We start from the raw sequence: 21,191 nt of genomic DNA, 5'->3' as shown, positions 1-21,191 counted from the left end.
AAATGTGTTTGTGATCCCGTCTACAGCTTCTTTTTTTTTTTTTTTTTTTTTTGGATTAAGTTAATCAACTATGATCTCGCTAATGCTGCGCTGTATACAAGGTAAGAAGAATCATTTTATTCTCCACTTTTATTAATTTTGTTGTGAAATAGCGAAGCTACAAAAATGTTTTACAACAGTTTGCACATTTGGATCAGGAAATCACATTCATTATTTTAAAATACATATTGTATTCTGCATTTTTAATTGTTGAATACTTTAAAATTTTGATCAGTAATTAATCATAATAAGCATTTATTAATGTTCAAACAATAATAAATAACAATATTTCTAAGCACTTTATGTTGAATTAACATAATTGAGAAACAAATAAATCTTATAACTATATATGCATGTATATAAATATTAAAAAATGCAGCACTATAAATGAACTTGTCTTTTCCTAAAATAAGATTATTCCCTACATGAAAATTAGAATTTTGATTCTCATACTTATATTCATATAATAATTCAGAAAATTGTCTTGTTGGCCCCACATATCAGATGGACGAAAGATGATAGCCTCTGGAAATTCTTCTCGAACTGCTTTTTCTCCTTCCCACTGAAATAAAAATCAATTTAAGCTACCATATAATTACTTCAAAATAAAACAAGAATATTCTAGATGATTGTGTTCCATTTTTCATTTTTTCTACTTTGCACATGAAAATTAATTAAGTTCTAATCTGGAGTAATTATACAACATGCAATTTTTTAGTACAGTTCAAAGTATTTAGCTTTTTGTTAAATGCTGTAATTGCAAAAAGTAATCGTATTCAGTTAAATTTTTATTTCAATGAATGATTAAAACAATTATTGATCGTACTTAATACACTCAAAACTGGGTATTTCTGCAGTATAAGGGAAATAAGGAAAAATTTTCAGACTCTGAACTACTTTAGATAATTTCAGAATTATGATATCTCATAGTTTATCTTCTTCACTCCCCGTGTCGAGAAAAGGAAGTTCTCTCGTATGCCCATGAACTTGAAGCATTGAAGATCACAGTGTCCCTGATTATGCCGACATGCAAAAATAATTCCTATTTAATCTGCTTTTTATGGAAATATTTGGATTCTTGCATACATTATTTAAATGTTACTTCTTATAATAAAAGGAGAAAATTCTAATACTTACAATTAAAATAAAAATCCAAAATATATTAATGTGCAACAATAGTATTAATGATTATATTTACATATTTAAATAATTTCCATAGAATAATGAAGTAAAAAACTTAAAAATTTAAATATTACTGCCTATTATAGCTATTGTCATATTTAAATAAACAAATTTTAACACTACAGGAAAATGCTTCTAAATTCTGAATGTGTGTTGCAAGCATCGCACGTTTTACATTCATTGAATAAAATAAATGATATTCAAAACAACAGGGCTAACATTCAATAGATTTTGCAACATCCTGTTGTAATTTATGCACTTTTAAAATTTGAAGTAAAACATTCTGTTTCAGCATACTTCACTTCCGTTTCATATTCCATATGGCGGGCACAAGGACGTAAACTGAAACATATCATATGCGACACATTGGGAGAAAAGGGAATAATACTATATAGTTAATAAATGCTAAATACAGGGTTTGTACACATTTCTGTGCCCGGAAATTAAGTACTTTTAAGGACTTTTAAGGACCATTAATGAAAAAAATTAAGGACCTATGAACGAATGAGAACTGAATAAATTCAATTAAAAATATTATCTATGCCTGAACTTCACTTTTGTAATACCCTCCTAAAAATACGAGGGCCATCCAGGAAGTAGATTACGTTTCCGTCTGTGTCCGCTAGGGGCGGGGCTAGCGCGGCCATCTTGGGGTCAGAGCGTTGCGCAGCTCAGTCTGCATCTAGCCGTGCTAGTGAGAGGTTCGTGCTGTGCTCCGTTCAGATACTGTGACGGTTTGAAATGTCTGCGTTAATTGAAAATCCCGCGAGCTGCGAGGTGCGCTCAGTAATAAGGTTTCTGACTGCAAAAAACTGTAAACCGATAGAAATCTATCGGCAGCTTCGTGAAGTGTATGGGGACAACATTATCACTGAAGGTGGAGTGCGTCAGTGGGTCATAAGATTTCAAAATGGCCGAACCAATGTTCACGACGAAGATCGAAGTGGGAGACCCAGCATAGTGACCGCCGAACTTCTCGAAAAAGTCGATGCTAAAGTCCGTGAAAATCGAAATTTCACAATAATGGAACTTTCTTTGAGTTTTCCACAAATTTCGCGAAGTTTGTTGCACGAAATCATCAGCGAAAAGCTTGGTTACCACAAGTTTTGTGCAAGATGGAAGGCAAGAAGAGGTAACGAAGTGGTTGAAGGCGCAGGCGGCCGAATTTTTCGACGAAGGAATTTCCAAGCTCGTACATCGCTACTATAAATGCCTTAATTTGTATGGTGACTATGTAGAAAAGTAGTATTTGAGTGTGGCTTTCATCTGTATATAATAAAATTTTTTTCCTATACTTTGTTTATTTTTTATTCCAAAACGTAATCTACTTTCTGGATAGCCCTCGTAAAATAGATTCGTAAGTAGGATGCATTATTATTAAACATGACTTAATTAACATAATTATTATTATGTCTGAGAATAAAATATATGAAATTTATCAAGAAGCATTATATATTTTACACTTATAAGAACTGAACATATTTGAAAGGAGATAAGTGACATTTTATTTACGTTTTACTAACAGTTAGTTTTATGTTGATTTTATTTTAAACCTCATTTTGTCCCATACTTGCTCAGTCTAGAGCTTTAGTAAATAGTAAGCAGATCTTATGTCAAGCAGCATAGGTTAAAATGAGAAGTAAAATCATAATCAGCATGATGAACAACAAAAGACTGGCCATTGTCACTGCTGCTGCTTACCTGCAGGGGTTGCGACTCAGTTAATATACTTTGAGGTTCTAATAAGCCACTAAAGCACCAGAGGTGATAAGTTGTTTTACATTATTTTAAGTCTCACTAGATGCGAAGAATAAGTTTTACGTGAATTTTTTTACATTTTTGTGTTTTATCTTGTGACTATGGTAAGGGTTAATGAAAGGCAATAACTCGCTTTAATATGCAGAGATAATTTTTAAGGTCAGGTAGTAAGCAGTTATAAGTAATTAAATTAGATATAAGATAACCTTAGTCATTATGGATTTACATGGCCACTATTAAATTTTATTTATTTTTAGCCCTATTAAAATCCCAATCTAATAAAATTTCACAGTTAAAAATACATATAATTTATGACATTGATTCTTAAACGATATTCGAACAATTACATATAAAACATTTACTATGTTTTATAGTAATAATACTCAACAAAATATTTATGCATCTTTTTAATTTGAAGCCTTCCCAGACATTTTGGCGAATTTATATCGATTTCCTTCTCTTTAAGCACCTTTTTTAACAATTAGGAATTTGTCTCAATACACAAAAGAATGTTCTCACTAATTTCTGCGTGTTTTATTTCCTAACCTGTCAACCTGTCCACAATGTACCTATGAAAGTTTATTTGATCTGGTAAAAGTTAAATAGTCCAAAACACATCAACAGATATGAAGCAAATTATCGCTATGTCTGAAAGTAACTACAATATCCAACAAAGGTTTAAATAAGATTCTTATTTAAAAAGAACTTAAAAAATAAAGGCATGTTCTTATGCTGACAAAATCAATTACAGCTCGTAGTGATGTAATGAAACAAGAGTCAAATTCAAACTAAAAATATGCATTAATGGTCAAAGACTATACAATTTAATTTCATTTTAGGCTGATATTTTTTGGTCAATAACTCTATCATCATAACAAACTCAAATTCACCAAAAATAATCCAAGACGAATAATTACAAATTATCAGAGCGGGCAGGAACTAATGCAGTGAGCAAGTGGAGGTCAGAAACACACTCTTGTCTTACACTCCAAAAATCTCGGTTTAAAAACTGTCTATGTGATTTGCATTCAGGTGAGAAAATAGAAAAGGGAAATTATAGTAAGGGCTGAAATTGTAAACAATTGAGTAATTTACATAATAATAACTGTGCATATCTTTGAAGAATAAATTTGTTTTTCTTTATGTATTCAGTTTCTTTCTTCCACGTTTCCTCTTCATTTTAGAATTTTTGGATTTAATTAAAGATTTCTGAAATTCTAAATAAACTAAATGCATTTAGAATGTATAGAAAAAGCTGCTAATTTTATTTCTTCAGTAATATGAACATTCAAAAGAAATATGAAATATATATGGTAAGCTTCGGTTAAAGGGGTGATGTGGCATAATTTTTAGAATTTAGTAACACATTGAGCAATAAAGTCTAGAAATCACAAAACGTTTAGAATTTAGAACAGACATTGGAAGCAGAATTTAGAAAGGCACCAGGCAGCAGAATTTACGATCCACAGAGACTGCATCAGATGGGAAAATGCCTAGTGCCAGACCTGTGTGTGATGCATAATACATATTCGATGAACCTTTTAAATTGTCAGTTATCAATATCTTTATTAATAAAAGAATTCCTTTCTATAATGCTTGTCCATATGATAAAATTAGAAGCATTTTTGATATTTTCTATGTTTGTGTCTAGTGAAAAGTAGACAAAATAAAGGGAAGATTAAAATGTTAAGAAAAAGATTCTAGTATCAGAAGTAAAACATTCGGAACAGCTTCAGTATAGCCCACCTTTAAAGTTTGGAGAATATGTTTTGGCGCCAAAGCACATGAAATATGTTGTTTTGAAAAATGGTTGCCATCCAGATTTTCGACGAAACCCCGTGTTTCAGATTTTAAAAGAAAGAAGTATTAAGGAATGATTAAGGTTAAAAGGATGTAATTTTAGAAACAGTGCCGGAAAATCTCACCTTTGCTTGGCTTTCCCAAATGTAAGATCATTTTTCACAAGTTTTATCCTTCAGTTATCCACAATCCATCAAAAATACTCTAAAAAGTTCATACTTGTTAATTCATACATAAAATATCTGTTTGGAATGCCTGGCTTTCCCAAACTTTTACACTTGTTTGACAACTCCCACTTTAAATTTTCCTTTAAAATGTCTCGATATGTAATTACAACATCACTAACAGCAGGTTTAGAGCAATCCATAACTAAGTGCAAAAACCTGGCCTCCAAAACAGTATTCTCCACAATATCCGAATGTTAAACAATCGCCGAAAATAATGTTACGAATTTTGTGTAGATAGTTAATTATAGTACAATTCTAATTAAAAAATGTTGTATTTCCTTGTGCAATCCAGCGCGAGATAAATTTTAAGAGAAGCTATGCCGGAAAAGTAAGAATACATTGGCACGTGCATTTAACTATGAGTAAATGAATATCTCGGTAATTTGTATTGAAATTGAATAAATGTAACTGACTACTATATTAGCTGTAACCGTAATTCCATCCTCTTGTTTACATTGCATTTGGCGAATAGTATGGGTTACCACAGCATATTTATCGCCGCTCTTGGCAATATTTTTTAATCAAAATTCTGGGTGGGCTATACTGAAGCTGTGCCAAACATTCAACTATAATGTTTTCATTATTCTTCCAGAGCTCAAATTGCGCCGGAGCAGGCCTCGGGCGCAATTTAAGCTCTGGAGAAAACTGATGTATATTTTGAGAATTCTGAATATTCCGAGACAATTACGTAGGAAAAGCCCTTACCATGAAAATATTAAAAATACATTTTTAATTAATTACATAGCTAGTTTGCTTTTGCTAAGAACTGTTTCGTAAATGCTGCTTTATAGCATTATACCTTGCTTATTTTCCACATATAATAAATGGAACTTTATAATATCACAGCAAAAAATAAAATTGCTTTATTTTAATCTTATCTCATAAATACAATTCAAAAATATTACCATTATTTAAACGAAATTTATCAATATTACAATGTTCTAAAAAAAACTGTCGAAAATATCCTAGATCTCGGTTTTAAAAATTTTCTATGGAAACAGATCTTAAAATCGCCAAAATTATGATAAGTCGCCAAATTTAGAAGGGTTTAATAAAAGAATTCACATCCCAAAAAGTGAAAAGTTGTTTAAGAGCTCTTCATTAGAAAAAAATGAAATAATTTTGAAATGCTCATGTTTCACTTCCTGCTCAGAAACTCGAGTATCCCACCATTTAATATTAGAAATAGGAACAAATTATAATCCATGAACCCATTTAAAAGATAACCATATTTGTCAGCAAATCGCCAAAAATATTACTCTAAAATGCTAATTCACATTCAAAATAGCAGTCATAAAAACAGACAGAAATTTCTGATGATTAAAATTAAGGACCTTCTGACGATTTTGGCCGAAATTAAAGACTTTTAAGGACCAAAAATCAATTCCAAAAAACTTAAGGATTCTTAAGGACCGTATGAACCTTGTAAATAATACACTAATTTTTTTTCTCTGAAAAAAACTGTTGCATTCACATACACATTTGCAAAATCCAACAATAATTATTTTGCCAAATTTCATCAACTTCTATTATTTTAATAAACTTCATAACTTATTGTGTAAACCAGAATTCTGCAGTGTCCCAAACAATATTTCTTAAAGTTTGAAAGAGAGTAAACTTTCAAAGATTTGTTTAAAAAAAAGTAATAATAATAACAATTTTGAAATTCTTCACTGTTATCAATTTAAAGAATATAATAGAATGGAAAATGAAACATACGTAATAAAAAGTTCTTTTGAAAATGTTAATTCTGTTCTAATATTTTCTAATGTTTTCACCCAACATTATTAATCAAGCAGTTAAAAAATTCTCATCTCAACACACTAAAAGCCACACTCTTATTTCAGGAGATTATAAAAATTCTGTTGTCATTCCCTTCTTTCCATCAATTAGCTATAAAGTTGCACATATTTTGCAGAAATTTAACTTTCGGGTTGTTTACTCTCCCATCAATAAAATTCCAACTTCTATACTCAAGGACCCCATTCCGGATATGAATTCCTGGGGTATTTATAGGATTCCTTGCCAGTGCGGTTTAATTTACATTGGCCAAACTAAGAGAGCCTTAAAATTTCGCATCAAAGAACATGAGGCATATGTTAGAAAAAAGGAAACACAGAAGTCTTCTGTTGCTCAACATTGTTGGTCCGAAAATCACACTTTCAATTTTTCTGCTGCCAAAATTATTCAAAAAACATCTTCCATTGGAGAACTGGATTTTCTAGAGGCATTTCACATTCATAAAAATCTTTCTGTTCTAGTTAACGATCCTAATTCCAATCCAAATTTGCCTTCGGCTTTTAGAGAAATTATGTTTTAGTTCTGGTTTCGCCAACAGATGGCGCCACTTGCTTATTCTTGTCCAGGCTTTCTTATCTTATCTAAACATTATTTCCTATCTTGTTCATTTGCGGTTTTGCAGCTGAAGATGATGGTTCGGTAAAACCATCGAAACTAGTCCTGTGAAAATTTTGTGAATTAACGCTGATTTTTGTTGTTTGACTTCTGAATCATGTTAATTCTGGTTAACTGAAAATTTAAAAAATAATAATTTTGCAATCTTCTCTTCCCCTTCGAGATAGACAGCCTCATCCTTCAAGCACTTATAATCTACCTGCAGTCAAACAGTGATAATTCATGCACATGATTCATATTTATTAAACTTGTACTAAAGCCTATATGCTAAAACTTGCTGCTAAAACTGGTTTATTGCCTTTGTGACAATAAACCAGTTTGAATTATTTCCCTGGAATTGTTACTTATATACAGTCCACTGAAAATACACGCAATCCAAAAAAAAAAAAAAAAAAATTGAGCCACAACTACGAAACACAGCACGCAAATGTGTTTTGGCAAGTTTGTAAATGATAAAACTTACAGCATTAATCAGCATTGTGGAATGATACAACGCATGTCTGAAGTGCACAGCTGGTAGAATGAAAAAAGGAAGGTACAGCAAGTGATGAATATTTACAACTACGCTGATGGCGTGGAAGTATAACACTGTAATAATGGATCCCCCTAAAGATGTACTCAGTGGTGTTATGAACAGTTATCACACTTCCAGAGAGTTCGCATCATAGAGCTAAAAGAGGTTGGTTGGTTGAACAGGCAGATTGGACAGCTTATTGATCAAAGCAATATGACCGTTGTCTATTGTTAGAACTAGTAGCTCAGCAAAGGAATAGACAGCTGTCGTAGCATCTCGTGACATTCTTAAGCCATAAGTACACGAGATGATCACTCAATTAGAAGCGCTACCATGTCCACATCAGATCTCGACATCCATTAACGATGCTTGCCATTGACATTTCCCCATAAGCAGTGCCATCTTGCACAGTACATTTCTCACGCTGGACAGTGTCTGATTTGAGAAATGTGATCTTAAAACAACAAATCATGCTTTTCTCTCAATGCTGATAACTTCCACATATGTATCTGGAGACAGAGAGGAGAATGGTCCAATGGATTATTTGTTACCGAGCAGCACAAGGCCAGAACACAATGTATGACAGTCTGGAAAGTGAACAGCCGGGACAGCCATTCACCATTAGTCATAGTGTGAGGTACTCCAAGTGCTTGCAGGTATGTTGATGGCATTTTGCAGCCGATCGTACTGAAGGTCATACTCCTGTACTGTTACACCTGATGGTACCGATGGAAAACAGAACCTAGATTATCTGCTACCTATACTAGCAGGTCATCCAGGTTCTGTTTTCCAGCAGGACAATGTTTGGCCACATACAGCATGATTTTCCAAACAATGTCTTTGTTGTATTAATAATGCTTGGCCACATACAACATGATTTTCCACACAATGTCTTTGTTGTGTTAATGTCCTCGACTGGATTGTCAAGTCTCAAGACTTGTCACATATCGAACATGTTTGGGACATGCTGGGCAGGCAAATTTAGCCATGTACAGATACATCCTAGTTCACAGACCAGTTGCTCCACTTGTGGCACAATCTAACACAGGGGGGAGTTGGGCACAACTTAGTATTCTGTAGGGTTTTACCACCTACTGATTTTTACATTCTTTGTATTGCTACTCATAAATAAAAGGCTCTTTTTCATACCAGTTTTCGATCATTTGTTTATCTACTTGAACACTACACTACAGCCACGTTCGTAGTTATGGCTCAATTCTTTCTCGGTACATAATATTTTTGCACAACAGAGTGTATTTTGAGTTCAGAGAAAATTTTTTTTAACTGAATTACAATATTTATTTATGCAATTTATTTATATTTAGTTAGTATAGCTACTTATTGTTTATTTAGGCAGCAAACCAACTTATCAAATTTTTTTTAACCCCATCACTGTGTTAAGTGAAAAAAAAATATGAAATAAAACTGCAATAGATGTAAACAACTTGAATTAATTTGCAATATAATATTACTTTTGTAGCATAAAATTTGGATCCCTTCTTAAGGATTATAGGTTCTGGTTTTTCCCTTGCATTCAAGGCTGACACATGAACAAGAGTTTCAACACCAAGTTCTTTTGCTATACGAGCTATATTTCTCGCAGCTTTGACATGCACTTCTTCAAAAGGGAAATTTCTAAAAAATAAAAACTCTTTAAAATATTTGAGTGAATATTTCAATGAAAAAAAGCATATATTATTTTTAATGTTAGCATTTAATTTTTCTGTTAAAAAAATTAGTTTGACCAAATCAATTTAACACACAGTACTTAATAAATTTTAAATCAAATATCTAATGCTTTTGATATTAAGTGTTAAAACTAAATACATCCTAAGAATTTTCAAATAAAATTCTTCAGTTACAAAAGAAGCTACTTAGCATTTCCAGACATAAATTAGAATAATTGCACATAAATTATAAAATAAACTAGTGCTACTTTATCAGCAATAAAACAGCCAGGTTTTAATTTGAATGTTTTCAGTTCTAATAATTATTAATACTATAGGATTTAAAAAATATTTTTTTCAAATTATACCTGTATATTTTGCTTTTAAGTTGAATGCACATCATATAAGCCTTCGAGGTACACTACGTCACACACATAAATTTCATTTCCATAGAATAATTTCCTATAATCTAGTTTTCAACATAAAAAATATTTATCTGTTTAATGTAGTACTTTCCAACTGATGTACCATGAAAAACTTAACATTAACTTCCTGATTATGGGGGACAATACCAGACAGCTAGTCTGCTCATTGATTCCCTTTTTAATTTATTACTTTTTCTACATACACTCAAGTAAAAATGACCTCCCAGAATATCATACACACCTTTCTTCCATTACTCCCTCATAACATTTTACAGCTATGACTCACAAAATCATTATCTGCTTCAGAGACAAACAAAAGGAAAGGAAATCTTTAAAGTGATCAATGAAGACTTCAGTACAAACAAAGGATACTTCAATACATACAAAGGATGGCTGAAAATAAGCAGAAATTAGTAAAAGAAGTGACTGCTTTTATGATTTGAATGAAAGAAGGTGTGCAATATATGCACTTTTCACTCACCAAGATCACATCTGATATCTAATGGAGCAGAAAATTTAAAAAAAAAAAAAAAAAAATTATTAAAAACTCTGTCTCCACAGTCTTCCATAAGAACAAGGGCTGCTGATAAATTTATGTTTACTTTATTTCAGACTTTCTCAGAGTTTACAGTTCATTTCTGAAATGTCTGGAATGCTTTATATAAGATGTTTTGACTTTTAGAAATTGATATCTTCGGCACAATACTATATGTGCACAGAAAGCAGTACGAGGCTAAAATCAACCAATCGCACCATCATGCCCCTTAATCATCCAGTTACATTTTGCAACTTTTTCCTCATACCCCAGTACTAAATTGAGCTGACGTGGAAAAAATGTGACGATGTGCAAATAATACAAGAAATTTTAAAGTATAGTTGAAGGTCATTCCAGAAGAAAAAATTCAAATAGTCTTTCATTCATCACTTCTTTCCATAATATGAAGATTATATGTATTATGTATTGAAAAATCCCAATGTAGAAACCAGAGAGTAAGCAAAAATTGATGAATGAACTTTTTTTTAATTAGAATTTTAATTTAAGAAATTTTCAGACATCTTACATAAGCAAAACTACTAAATTTATATATTCTATACCTTGAACATTAAACTGGAATGCAAGAAGAAAAGCATATATAAAAGTTTTCTGTTAAATGGATCTTCTTTAAGTGGATAGTCTACATATCACTTCTGGAATTGAGAATGTTATTGTTTGCCTCTGATAAAAAGTTGAATCAATTAGCCTTAATATTCCTAGATTAACTTAACAAATCACTTGAGAGCTATCTAGTGACAGACAAGAAAGCTTTCAAATAGGTTTATATCAGGATAGTGGCATGTATATATATATACACATAAATGTTACACAAGAAGAAACCTTTCAAAACACTTAGCCTATTCCATAAAAATAAATTTGAAATTGATTTGCAATATATTACTGTACCGTGATTTTAAATACTTAGTTACTGGTATGTCTCTTAACCTGATAAAGATAAGGGTCCTCCGCTAAAAGAGTAAATTGCTTAAATATTAAAAAAAAAGAGAAAAACTCCTTTGTATTCACATTACACATGGCAAAAACAACAAAGACACCATCCAATCAACTTCTTTGCTTAGACTCAAATCTGCTTCAAACATGCAGCAAGTTAATACTGTATTATTTACTTGCTATTATGGTGTCTATAAAAATCAGCATTTATAATACATAAATGGACACTGGTAATTAAGAAACCCACTAGCAGCCGAGCAGTAAAGTCACTGAACACTGGTAGTTCGATTTCACGCTCGAATTCCTGCGCACGGGCTGGCTGAATGGCGTTTTTGCAGTTTTCCCCATGTGTAACATGTATATGAGCCAGCTTCCCTTAGAAAGTCCTCCAGAAAGGCATCCCTCCCCTTAAGCCATATAACCCTCGAGGCTTTGCCATAATCATATAAACCAAACACTGGTAATTAAGATAAAAGCAGCTGATTTTAATTCAACTTCCTCGCTTCCTTTCCCCATTAAGCTGACCAGCTTTTGATTTAGTCTGAAGGTATGGGAAAAGAAGTAATGTTCGCAAAAAGTATTTATTGAAAGCATGGTATGTAAATAAACACTTTTACTTTCAGATGATTCCATATCCATTTAATGATGAAATTTTTAGTCATTATTAAAGCACAAGCAATAAATGAAGAGAAATTTAAGTAGTAAAGAAAAATAACAGAGCATCATTATTAAAGCACAAGCAATATATTAACAGAAAATTATGAAATAAAAACATAGCAGAACATCATTCAAAGACTGAAGAAATTGCTTTGAATGTTCACAGTGGAGTTAACTAGAGAAAAAAACTATAAAATTTTATTTTACATTTATGAATACTATGTTACAGATAATGGGGCAATCAAGTAGACCTCTAAGATGTCATCTATGATTTTCAAAACAAATAATAATAATAGCATTATTTTTTAAATGTATGAATTAAAATTCTTCTTTAAAAATAAGCATAGAATTTAAATTTATTTTCCTACAAGTTATTTTTATATTTCTACTTATTCTACATCTAGAGGGATGGCAAATTCAGTGACTACCTCATGTAGCAAAACTACTTTACTTACAAAAAGCCTACTTTTACTGCAAATTCGGCGGTACCCTTTCCTAGTACTTTACTTTCACAATTTCCTACACCTAGAGACATACTTATATCATCTATTTCCTCAAAGTTTATCATTAAATTTTTGTTATTACAGAAATGAGTTGTAGCTGCTATATCTACGACCCAATTAAATTTATCTGCATTACCTTCTTTATCTGTAGTTGACACATCATTTTATACTAACATTAACTCTTTATCTTTAAACTGCCCATTTTTATCATCCACTTTAAACTTCTGATTTTTACTTAAATTTTCTATACACTGAGCAATTAAGTGTCCACTTTCATGACATCTATAACAAGGTCCTTTCTTCATACTCCCCACTTTTTTCTTTAGTTTTACTTCCAAATTGACTATTTTCCAGCTTTTGTGTTATATGCTTACCTTGCTGTCTTCTAAATTTGCCTGTACCTGGCGAAGTTGACTTCCCTCACCAGTTCTTCATAATTTTTTTTGCAGCATAAAATCCTCGTCCTTCCACCTATAAATGAATTACAGAATCCTGGAGTAACCTCCAAACTGCTTGAAACCCTTTAAAAAGATCTCCTAAGTTGTGTCCAGCTTCAGCCAGCTTCTTCACAGTCATTTTTATTCTCGCGACGAACAGCCCGATTTCTTCATCAGATGCATATCTAATGTTGAAAAATTTATCAAGAAGCTGCATTATTCCGGCTCTTGTTTTTGATTCAACATGCTTCTGGAGAATTTCCCATGCTTCTTTACCACTTGAACATTCTTGTATCAATAGCCTGAACTCAGTTTTAATTCCATAATATAATGTAGTGAAGGCTCTGTTTTCTCTCAAAGTGAAATTCTGCTTGTCACATCTTGTTGCACTTTTATCCAATATTTCTTCTTTTCCTTATATGAAGCTCCAACAATTTCTGTCTAGCAACAGCATCCTTATATCGACTTTCCATCGGTCCCAGTTGTCATGGTTCAATAATTCAAATCCTTCTAGTAGTACGGACATCTTTAGTTACTCATAAGCACAACTAGTAACCAACTTCTAAACACTTCAGCTCTTTTTGCAGATAATGGCCTTCTTCACTTAAATTCCTCAAAGTTAAATTGAGCTGGGCCCATAGCCTCTTGGCATTAGAGCAGTTGCAAAAGTATACTTTGCTTTAAATAAATGCCGGGAGTAAAATAAACTAATCTTTATTTCATTACTTTAAATAAACTAAACTAGGCTGTAACAGTAGCCTGTACATTTAAAACAACAAAAGAGAAAAGAAAAAAACCCAGGAAATTCTCTCACGTTCCCAAACTTAGTATATACACAACATCGGCCAACCCACCGATACTACATCATCAGCCAATAAGTGGCAACCATGTTAGTTAATTGCTGATTGGCCTCTGAACTAAATTTGCATGAGAAAAACAAAAGAACATTAAGTCAACACTTATTCCTCCTACGCAGTAAACTATTACATATATATATGAGTGTGTGTTTACTTCAAAAATGGTAAGACAAAAATAAAAAATTATATCAACAAGCTATGTCTAACTGCATCTTTACAGCATGAAACTTGCCTGCCCCATCATCATTATTTATCTACTCAAAATTTTCAGAATTTATTTTTAATATATAAAAAAATTACATCAAAATCAACACATAAATTACAAATAAATACAAACCCATTTTAATTGCAATGTTTAACTAAAAATTATCATTAAGAATAAAATAAATAAGCTATACTCACTTTGTTTCAAAATCCCGTCCAATGAGATTAATGACAACATTTGAATACTTCATTGATTTATACAAAGTATCTTCATCTTTCAAATAGAAAGGCTAAATTTATGGAATGATCAATAAATATCAGATAAATAAAAATACAGAATGATAACAGATTTTAAGAATTTAAATAACATTAATAAAAGTAGTGAAAACTTTTATGTGAACTTGGCAACAACATTTTAAGATCATTATAGTTATGATAAACTCTTAATATATTTGTAGATATAATTTCACAACTGTAATTAGCAGGAATAGTAATACAGTATATTAAAAACTACATCAAATAAAAAATAAAAACACTGTTTAGATAAAGAAGCATCACATATAACTGTAATTAGAAGTAAAGATAATAAAATATATGAAAAGATATATGAAATAAAAGAATAAAAAAATACTGTTTAGACATTAAAAAATAATCATATAACTAACACAAGATGTAACACTGGTAGAAATAGAATGGTTTTAACATTTTCTGCACACTGAAAACTTACATCTTACATTTTAAAATGAAAATTAAACACTGTCTAATTTACATACAAGGTCTGTCCCGAAAGTAATGTGCTCTATTTTCTTCTGCCGCGACCATCCATCGCATGACATTGCCGCTTGCACGGAAGGGGTGGGTGGAGTCTTGGAAAGACGGCACGTTCAGCGCCAGTCGGCTCAGAGCTCCTGGAGAGTCACAGTGCCTGTTCCAGGGAACCTTTGTGTGAGTGCTCAGTCGAAATCAAGATGGAAAAAACTCTTGAGCAGCAATACGCAAAGTTTCATTTCAAACTTGAGAAAATGGCGTCGGAGATTTTTACGTTGCTTCAGTCCTAATTTGTCTCCACCCGACTTCTTATTCTTTCCAAAGATTAAAAAAAAAAAATCCCTCGAAGGACATAATTTGGGGACCCTGGAGAACATCAAGGCGGCTATGATAAGGTTACTAAAGTACATTCCTGTGATGGACTTTCAGGATGTACATAAAGCATGGAAATTGCATAAGTATGTTAAAGCAGGAGGGATGTAGTCTGAAGAATATTGAGTAATTGTACGAATCGGTTCAATAAATTTCTTTATAAAAAAAAATGGGCGCATTACTTTCAGGACAGGCCTTGTATTTTTAATATTCCATACTTGCAAATGTTTAAATATCAGTGATTTTCAAATTGGAAGATAAACATACCAATGTAAAATTTACAATTAGACAAAAGAGCCTTATTTTGACATAGATTTTAAATAAAATTATCAGTTTCAAAGGTAGTCAGACATAGGGCCCTCTTCTCTTGGAGTAAAGAAAATGATGTCATCACAGATCCCGCTGTTTTGCTCTTTCATCTGCTATTCATGTCTTTTGCATTTTTCACAGACCAAAACAGTTTTTTTTTGGGGGGGGGGGCTTATGAAGGACTGTGTCAGATCGCCCTTAAAAATAAAAGTTTTATTTGAATTCTACATCAGAATGAAGCTACTGTCTTGCCTAATTTAAAATCAGTGATTCTGATGATATGAACATTTTAAAATATATAAATCAAATCTCGTATCACTTTTTCTCATATCACTAATATATAAAAAAAAATTAAATAAATAAAAAAAAGGAGGAAAAAATGATATTTTATATGCATTACCGTAAAATATATCTGCCCTAAATCTCCACAAAGTTTCAGCCGATTAATAAGGTATGGATCACCTCTATATGGAATAACAACCGTAGTGCCAATCTTCCCTAAAATAATTTCCATTGAATAATATATTAAAAAATTATTATGTGGATTACATAACATTAAACCTATGAAGAATATAACTGCATTAATTACAAATGTGCTTTTCTGTTTTCGGAATCGGATTCAGAAATGATATGTATGCATATGTGTGTGTGTTTACATATATGCATATGTCCATACATTTCTGAATTTTGTCCCAATAATAGAAAAGTACCATTATAAATGTATAAAACATAAAAACATACTAAAGCACTTGTTATTGCAGGAAAAGTCATTTCTGTTTATTGAGCTATGGGATACTGTATATAATATGACATTAATGACTGATTATTGTGGTAACTGCCAATGGGTAAAAATTGATTAAAAAAAGTGTTCTAAAATATAAAGATTAATAAGACTATATCAACTGAAATTTAAAGAATTCTTTTAACTGAAAGATGACTGCAGCCACATAAAACTGCACAATCTCTTTACAAATAAATGTTACAGCCAAAAATATTCTTCATGAAACGATACATTTCCTAAAAGGTAAGTATATGAGAAATGAATAAAGGTAATATTATCTATAGTAATCAGTAGTCCAGCTTTTGTACTTTCATATTAATTGAAGCCTATCATTAACTAGCTTGCCAATGTAATCTTGTGCAATTTATACAGGCTTCAGAAGTAAACAAATTTTGCAGCCATTTGCAAATTCAATCATTTTTTCCAAACCTATTCCTTTCTTTTATTCTTGTAGTTTAACTACACTTTCACAATATGCTTTTACAATAGTTGTAGAATTTCAATATGCAGGAAATGCCATGTTTGCAGTTCTTCATTATATCATAATCATATAGAAAACGTGTGTTGATTACTTTAAAAAAATGTGATCATGACTTGAACATAAAATGTAGTTATGGAGGGGAGCAAAACAGAGAATAAAAGCAAATAAAATAAGATTAAATATGTAGTTAACTAAAAATGGTTATGATTACAAATGGCTACAACAATTGGTACAACTCTGATATACGCCCTAGTTTCACCAAATGTGGCGATATGTGTTCTGCACTGGTTTTTGGCGCGATTGCATGTTTTATGGCAACCCTGTTGACATTGAAAAATCTTTCACTGGACCTCGTTGGTTCGCGTCATGCTCTGTGTCTGAGAAGATAAGGGAAAAAGATAAAATGGTGAAAGTTGTTGAATTGAAGTTCGGCAAAAGGAAATATCGTCGTGGCCATCCTGTTAAGGGGCAGTGAGTATTTGGAGGTGTGGAAAGAGGGTCTGGGAGATTATTTTTTAGTGGCTGTGCATGATAGAAGTAGGAATTTGTGATTTTATTTATTTGTGAACCATAGTATGAATTTTCTGGATAGTGTGTCTGGCTGTCATATAAATACGATAGTGATTACGTGGCAGCATGTTAAAGGCGGTATGAAATTGATATTTCTGCTGTTCGAAAAAATTAATTCATGGTAAGTGCATTTTATTTTATTCTTGTTCATATTTTGTAAAATGTTATGTTCTTTGTTTTTTTAGTATGGATTTCTGTTGTTATTGTTTTTTTTTTTTTTTTTAATTGTTTGAAATTAATTTTAGTTTATTTTGTTGACTAGTATGTAGCGTCTAGATTGTGCAATTCGTAGATGTTTTTTAAAGTTGAAACAGAACGCTATGTATATGGTATTCTTTGAACTTTATTGTTGTTATGTTAATTTATTAAAGCGAGGTGTGCGTAGTTCGTAGATTCGTTCGTTGCCTAGATTGTGCCATTCGTCGATGTTTTTTGAAGTTAAAACATATCGCTATGTACATGGACTTTTGTCAAATATTTTTTATTAGAAACTTTACATTTTTGCTATCTAATTTTTTTGTTTTAGTTTCGGATTTTTAGCTTAAATTGTATGTTTAAAACGTGGTTTTTGCATGTGCGAAAACCCCGTTTTTGGAGACATTTCAGGCTTAAAGTTCAAAATGTAGACAAAAATATTTAGATAGTAATATGGCAGCGTGGAGCTTCTCGCCAAACATTTTTGGCGAGAAATTTGGTGACTTGAGGGCGCATACCAGAGTAGTTCCCAACAATTTTATCCTGTTATTTTAAAATAGGCACTGCAAAATTGTAGCCACCCTGCCCTCAATTACATTCATAATGTACATCATCATCACTGCACAGGTGAAATTTAGGAAATTTTAAAAAATTAGAGAATTTGATTTTTTTTTTTTTTTTTTTTCAACAACTGTTATATTACGATGCAAATTATAAGAAGAGGTCTTGCCCCAATGTGCCTATTCTAAAGTAAAAAATTACAATCAATTATTCACAAATTTTGTCCATAAAAAAATAAAAGCATGATTATAAGCACATTATTGCTTTATAGAAATCACAAGTATGACTTAATACACACATATCTTAATATTCTTATGTTGTTTTTTATCAATCAGAAGCCTCTTCAATGGCCCTCTTTGTAGAAAAGGGGTACAGTACTCATAAATAAAAAACCCAATTAATTAGCTTCTTTTCACTTATATTTGCACTGTTAATAATACACAAAAATACTCTTTGCACTGTTAATAATACACAAAAATACTCTAAGACAATAAAACGATATTTACAATGCATGTGAATTACTGCTTCATACTTTTATTTAATAGGTACCGAACTTTGTGATTAAATTGTAAACTGCTGTTTGATAAACAAAACTGAGCTAATGTAATACACAATTATTATTATAATGTAAAGAATATCAGTAATCATAGTAAAATGTTACAAAATTAACTAATATTATTTTGCTGAAAAATTTAAACTTTACCACATACTCTAGAATGCCTTTTAACAAATGAAGTATTTTGAAAAGTGTAAGACAATCTAAAATATATGATTTATTATGCATTAAAAGTAAAAAATATATTTTTTAAATTAATACAAATCAATGCTTACCTAATTGATTTACTACAGCACGACCCAAAAATCCAGAAGCTCCAAATACAGTTGCAATTTTGCCATTGAAAGATGATCGTCCTCCAGTTCCTCTTTTTAATGAATGAATGTCTGATGATATTTTTGGAAATTTTTTTTCTTGAAAAGCAGTAACATCACTACTATCCGAATGTGCAGAACGCTGTGTTAATGCAAACACATGAACAGGTGAAACCCCTAAGAAAAATATTTTAACACTTAGTCAAAATATTAATTAACATGTAAATAAACAACAATTATAACAAAGTCTCTTAATTTACAGTGCACTTTTTTTTTTTTTTTTTTTTTTTTTGGTTAATTGATTGCAGCAAAATATACAAGAGCTATCTGCCTCCCAAGAAATGTCCATGTGAAAGACGCTAACATTCTCATTATGCAAGGGAAATATCATTAGGTCTCCATGCAACTAGCTCATTTGCCAGAATTCATATCCAAAATGAACTACTAGCATTCAGTAGCCTAGCTAAAACGCACTGTGTACACAAAACTACCTCAAGAAGAAATACATAGTATTTCGTAAGAGTCAAACAATGCCTTCATAAAAATTAGATATTTTATTTACCTGGATCCAAACATTTAAAACAAAATCAAATATTTTACATATGCTAAAAATATAAATGATGAGATACATTTTTCATGCAAGGTATTAAAAGTTCGCATTTTGATATACTAATTATAAGAACGTAAACATCAGCTAAACATTTTTATTTTTCCTCGTAAAATTTGTTTCACCTAAAATGTTTCTTTTTATAATTATTTATGAAAAGAAACATATTTATTAAAAAAAAAAAAAAAAAAAGACCGATGTTTTTCATCAATATACTAAGTTGGCAATCAGTTGGGATGAAGATAATCAGAAAACAGCAAATTAAGGGTGTGGAATAAGTTTTACAACAACATTTAATGTTTTAATTACGTATGTTAAAGACATTATATAAAATATATCTGAAGAAATGATTTGGCATTAATAGCATTAACTTAAAATACCTGATAATAAGATATTGAATGAAATCCCATGTGATGAAAATTATCTCAGTTAATTTTCATTTAATAAACTTGGTCACTTTTTATTTATAAAAGTTAATTAAATTAAATTTTTGAAAATCATACATTAAAGTGAAACAAATGAAAATAAAAGAGCAATTTTTTTTTTTACCCTTATCCAATAGAATTTGTTTCAATATACTCTAGAATTACTTTTTTATCTACATTAAAAAATTATTTATTTGATTGACAATATTTTGACTTCTTTCATTTTAGGCTAAAATGTTAACTGAATTATGCTTATATACAAGTTCTTCAATTGGAGTGATATTTAAACATGCTCAACTATAAAAAATATTCTGAATTATTTAAGTATTATGCAATATTTCAATCTCATTCACTTTCCTAAAATAGCTCCCTCTTTACTTATAACTAAAACGTACTGGTCACTTTTCTATATCTTTCATTTTCGCATTTTGTTGGGCAGTTTACACTTTAGCATTAGAAATCTCCGTTATAAACATATTCGCATATTAATAACTATGTGACTCTAGTGACCTATGGAAAATTTTCATTTCATTCACAAGCCTCTTTCTCTTTCTGAATAAATAAACTTACAACAATTTCTTGATAACAAATATATTCTTAACGCCATTCTGTTTTTGGAGTTGCTACCACGGAGTTAAGACACTCCGTGTTTTGTTTTGCCCTTGCTAAAATTACTTTTGTCAGAATGCTGCCATATACTTTCCCTTCATTTACATATTCTGAGACAGAAATTTAAAAAATAATATTCTAATATTAAAAATTTTAATGAAAAAAACATTACTTTAGCACAATTTTTTCCCCATAAACCATTTGTAGCATTAAAATTATCACAAATTTTCAAATGAATATTAATTGAATTTTGTTCCTGTATAAATTATTTCTAGGAGCAATAATTTATATAAAAAAAGCTAAAACTTATCAACTTTCAAATAATTTTTAATTTTTCGCTTTGAAACTGCTGCTTATTATTTCTAATTACATCATAGTCTTGCAACCAAGTACTAAATATTTGTACTAGTAATAATTCCCAATTTCATATTACGAAATAATTTCAATAAGTTTTTAAAGACGAAATTTTTGT

General features: G+C 30.9%; 1 protein-coding gene across 2 annotated transcripts in view; it reads right to left on the bottom strand.

Moving 5' to 3' along the window:
- The window catches only part of ND-39 (NADH:ubiquinone oxidoreductase subunit 39), a 42,811-nt gene extending 21,998 nt beyond the window's left edge, over positions 1 to 20,813 (bottom strand). For both annotated transcript variants that reach the window (XM_085821794.1, XM_085821796.1), the window contains exons 1-6: positions 20,681 to 20,813; positions 19,040 to 19,255; positions 16,021 to 16,118; positions 14,370 to 14,461; positions 9,408 to 9,570; positions 493 to 601 (exon numbers count right to left, since the gene is read on the bottom strand). In XM_085821794.1, the coding sequence (XP_085677920.1) occupies positions 493 to 601; positions 9,408 to 9,570; positions 14,370 to 14,461; positions 16,021 to 16,118; positions 19,040 to 19,255; positions 20,681 to 20,717 (715 nt within the window). In that variant the 5' untranslated portion in view covers positions 20,718 to 20,813. The remainder of the gene's footprint in view (positions 1 to 492; positions 602 to 9,407; positions 9,571 to 14,369; positions 14,462 to 16,020; positions 16,119 to 19,039; positions 19,256 to 20,680) is intronic.
- Between the last annotated feature and the right edge of the window lie 378 nt (positions 20,814 to 21,191).

The sequence above is a fragment of the Stegodyphus dumicola genome, chromosome 8 (genome assembly GCF_044657685.1).
Source record: "Stegodyphus dumicola isolate Sdum_Otavi_A_Nest chromosome 8, ASM4465768v1".
Taxonomy (NCBI): domain Eukaryota; kingdom Metazoa; phylum Arthropoda; class Arachnida; order Araneae; family Eresidae; genus Stegodyphus; species Stegodyphus dumicola.
The sequence above is the reverse complement of the archived record's forward strand: the minus strand, read 5'-3'. Positions and strand labels throughout refer to the sequence as shown.